This window comes from Camelina sativa, chromosome 5, assembly GCF_000633955.1.
Source record: "Camelina sativa cultivar DH55 chromosome 5, Cs, whole genome shotgun sequence".
NCBI lineage: Eukaryota > Viridiplantae > Streptophyta > Magnoliopsida > Brassicales > Brassicaceae > Camelina > Camelina sativa.
This window is the reverse complement of record NC_025689.1, coordinates 30,120,178-30,122,542: the sequence shown is the minus strand read 5'-3', so window position 1 is coordinate 30,122,542 and position 2,365 is coordinate 30,120,178. Positions and strand designations below refer to the sequence as shown.

General features: G+C 34.8%; 1 protein-coding gene across 1 annotated transcript; it reads right to left on the bottom strand.

Annotated features, from left to right (window-relative positions):
• On the bottom strand, nt 290–1,810 carry LOC104787896 (tetraketide alpha-pyrone reductase 2-like). The gene is made up of 4 exons (XM_010513551.1): nt 1,551–1,810; nt 1,095–1,459; nt 647–999; nt 290–547 (listed from the first exon to the last, which is right to left on the bottom strand). Exons 1-4 carry the CDS (start codon nt 1,654–1,656, stop codon nt 406–408), a joined length of 966 nt encoding a protein of 321 aa, XP_010511853.1. The 5' UTR covers nt 1,657–1,810; the 3' UTR covers nt 290–405.

Here is a 2,365-nt window from a genome sequence, read left to right as displayed (position 1 = left end):
ATAGTATAAAGAATGTTCAGATTCATTCATACACATAATGAATCCAAGTGCTTTGTGAATTTGAGAGATTGTATTGTTTTTGTATACTAATACTGTTTTAAGTCTTTAACCTTTCTGGTTGAGTTTTTTTTATGTATTGGTTAAGGCTAAAAGGAGAGAGCCCATTTGCTTAAAGGCCATTGTGATTGTGAAGTAGAGAGTTCTGAAGTTTTTTTCTAGTATAAAATTTGATAGAATGCTGGTAGGATTTCAAGTGTAACAAGATGTTGTAAAAATCATGAGAACAAGATTAGAGCAAACTACTTGATCATCAGCTTATTGAATTTATACTACTTGCTAGAGTTCAATCCAACAGACATACATCGATCCATAAGTCAACAATACGATTGTAAATATATGTATTATTCAGAGCAGACCCTTCTTCTGAAAACTGATGATACAGTCATCAAACATCTCAGGTAGTGACTTGAAGGTTCCAAAACCCAATTCTTGTATCTTCCTTGTATCCATACTATGTGGACTATTGTCCCCTTCTTTGTTACTACATCTGAAATAATAAACAAAACACAAAAAAGAATCAACCAACCAACCAACCAACCAAATGTTATCATCGACTATAAATAAATCTAATGAGATTGAGATTTACTTGTTCTCAAATGGGTAATTAGGATACTTGTTTCTCATCAACTCAATGATCTCAGACCAATGAGCAACCGAACTCGAACATATGATTCTCCCTGATGCTTTAGGCTCTTCCATAGCCAATACATGTGAAGCAACCACATCATCAATATGCACAAACCCGACCGTGAAATTCGGGTACTCTCCAGCAAGACCCTTGACAATGGCGAGTATCATAAGAAGAGTACTTGTTGGTTTTGGTCCAAGCAATGGACCAACAACAAAAGAAGGATTCACAACTACCAAATCCAATCCTTTCTCTTCAGCTATCCTCCAAGCTTCTTTCTCACCTAGAGTCTTTGCATATCCATACCAAAGCTGTGCATTCATCATTCAAATTCACACAAAGTCACAACAAACCAATCAGTAACATGCAGAGTAAAAGATAAAAGAAGTGTTTTGTTTAATCTCACATTGAAGCGTTTGCAATATTCAGGATCACTCCAATGAGACTCATTGAGAGGGGAAGCTTCAGTGGCATCGAAACGGTAACGTATCGAAGAGCAAGAAGAAGTAAGAACAATCCTTTTCAATGTGGCTTTGGACTTAGCACAAGAGCTCATCACATTTGTTGTACCTTTTATAATAGGATCAACTAATGTCTCTTGAATGTTATGATCATTTGGAACAAGAACAGGGGAAGCTGTGTGGAATACTCCGTCAACACCATTCACTGCTTCATCAAAGCTTCCTTCAACGGTTAGATCAGCTTGGAGAATCTTTAGCCTCTGTTTCGCTCCTTGAAACTCCCATAAAAATCCAACCTTTGCTTCATCACCTTTTGAGACATAAGCTCAAATCTAATCAGAACACAGAAACTAAAGGTGGAAACTTTGTTGTGTGAGAGACAAAATTTGGGGGGACCTTACGTGGGTTTCGGACAGTGGTTCGAACGGTGTGACCGAGTTCGAGAAGTGATTTGATGATGTAAGAAGCAATGAAACCTGTTCCTCCAGTTACCAAGTACTCTGGCATCTTCTTTGTCTCTGCTACGAGTTTTTGGATTTTTTTTTGAAATTGCAGAGAGATTGTGATTAGGTTTTAATAATAGTGATCTTTGTGGATGTAAAAGAAGAGTGGGTGATTCATCGCATTCGTGTTTGTGAAATGACAATTTGTTTAGTGTTTAATCAAGAAGTGCCAGTTCACTATGATCTGGACCAAATATTATATTATAGACAGTTAAAGCTGAAGATGAAATTTCTAAAGGCCCAATCTCGTTGGGCTTCAAAGGTTTGTGATGGACAGATGGATTGTCCATCATCATTACTGTCGAATATTTCTTAAAAATATATAACCTACTCTACATAATATGATCTAGTTACATTAGCACTATTTTATAACTAATGTAATAATTTATAATGGTCACATCATTATTCATTTACAGAAGTTTTACTGTACTGTTATATCACAAATTCAAAATTTAATTCGGTAGTTTGTGTAAGTGAATTAAGAATAGCAAATTTATAAAAATACAGATGATTTTTTTTGTTTTTAATGAAAACATCGTCCTAATTATAGCTAGGATTGAGGAAAAATATTTAAAGTGGGGGAGGACAAAAACTAAGTTTAGATATATTTTTAAAACTCGTTTGTATATCCTACTATATTAATTGAGAAGTACAAATATGAAACTAACCTTAAAATGTGTAGAAAATTACATTCAATTGCCATTAGAAAAGAT

What these genes read in the sequence shown, in the direction of transcription:
- LOC104787896 (XM_010513551.1), bottom strand. Translation starts at nt 1,656, where the DNA reads ATGCCAGAGTACTTGGTAACTGGAGGAACAGGTTTCATTGCTTCTTAC. An exon ending in AACCACTGTCCGAAACCCAC is followed by an intron (nt 1,460 to 1,550) that starts GTAAGGTCCCCC and finishes ATGTCTCAAAAG; the next exon opens with GTGATGAAGCAAAGGTTGGA. An exon ending in AATTACCCATTTGAGAACAA is followed by an intron (nt 548 to 646) that starts GTAAATCTCAAT and finishes TTATTATTTCAG; the next exon opens with ATGTAGTAACAAAGAAGGGG.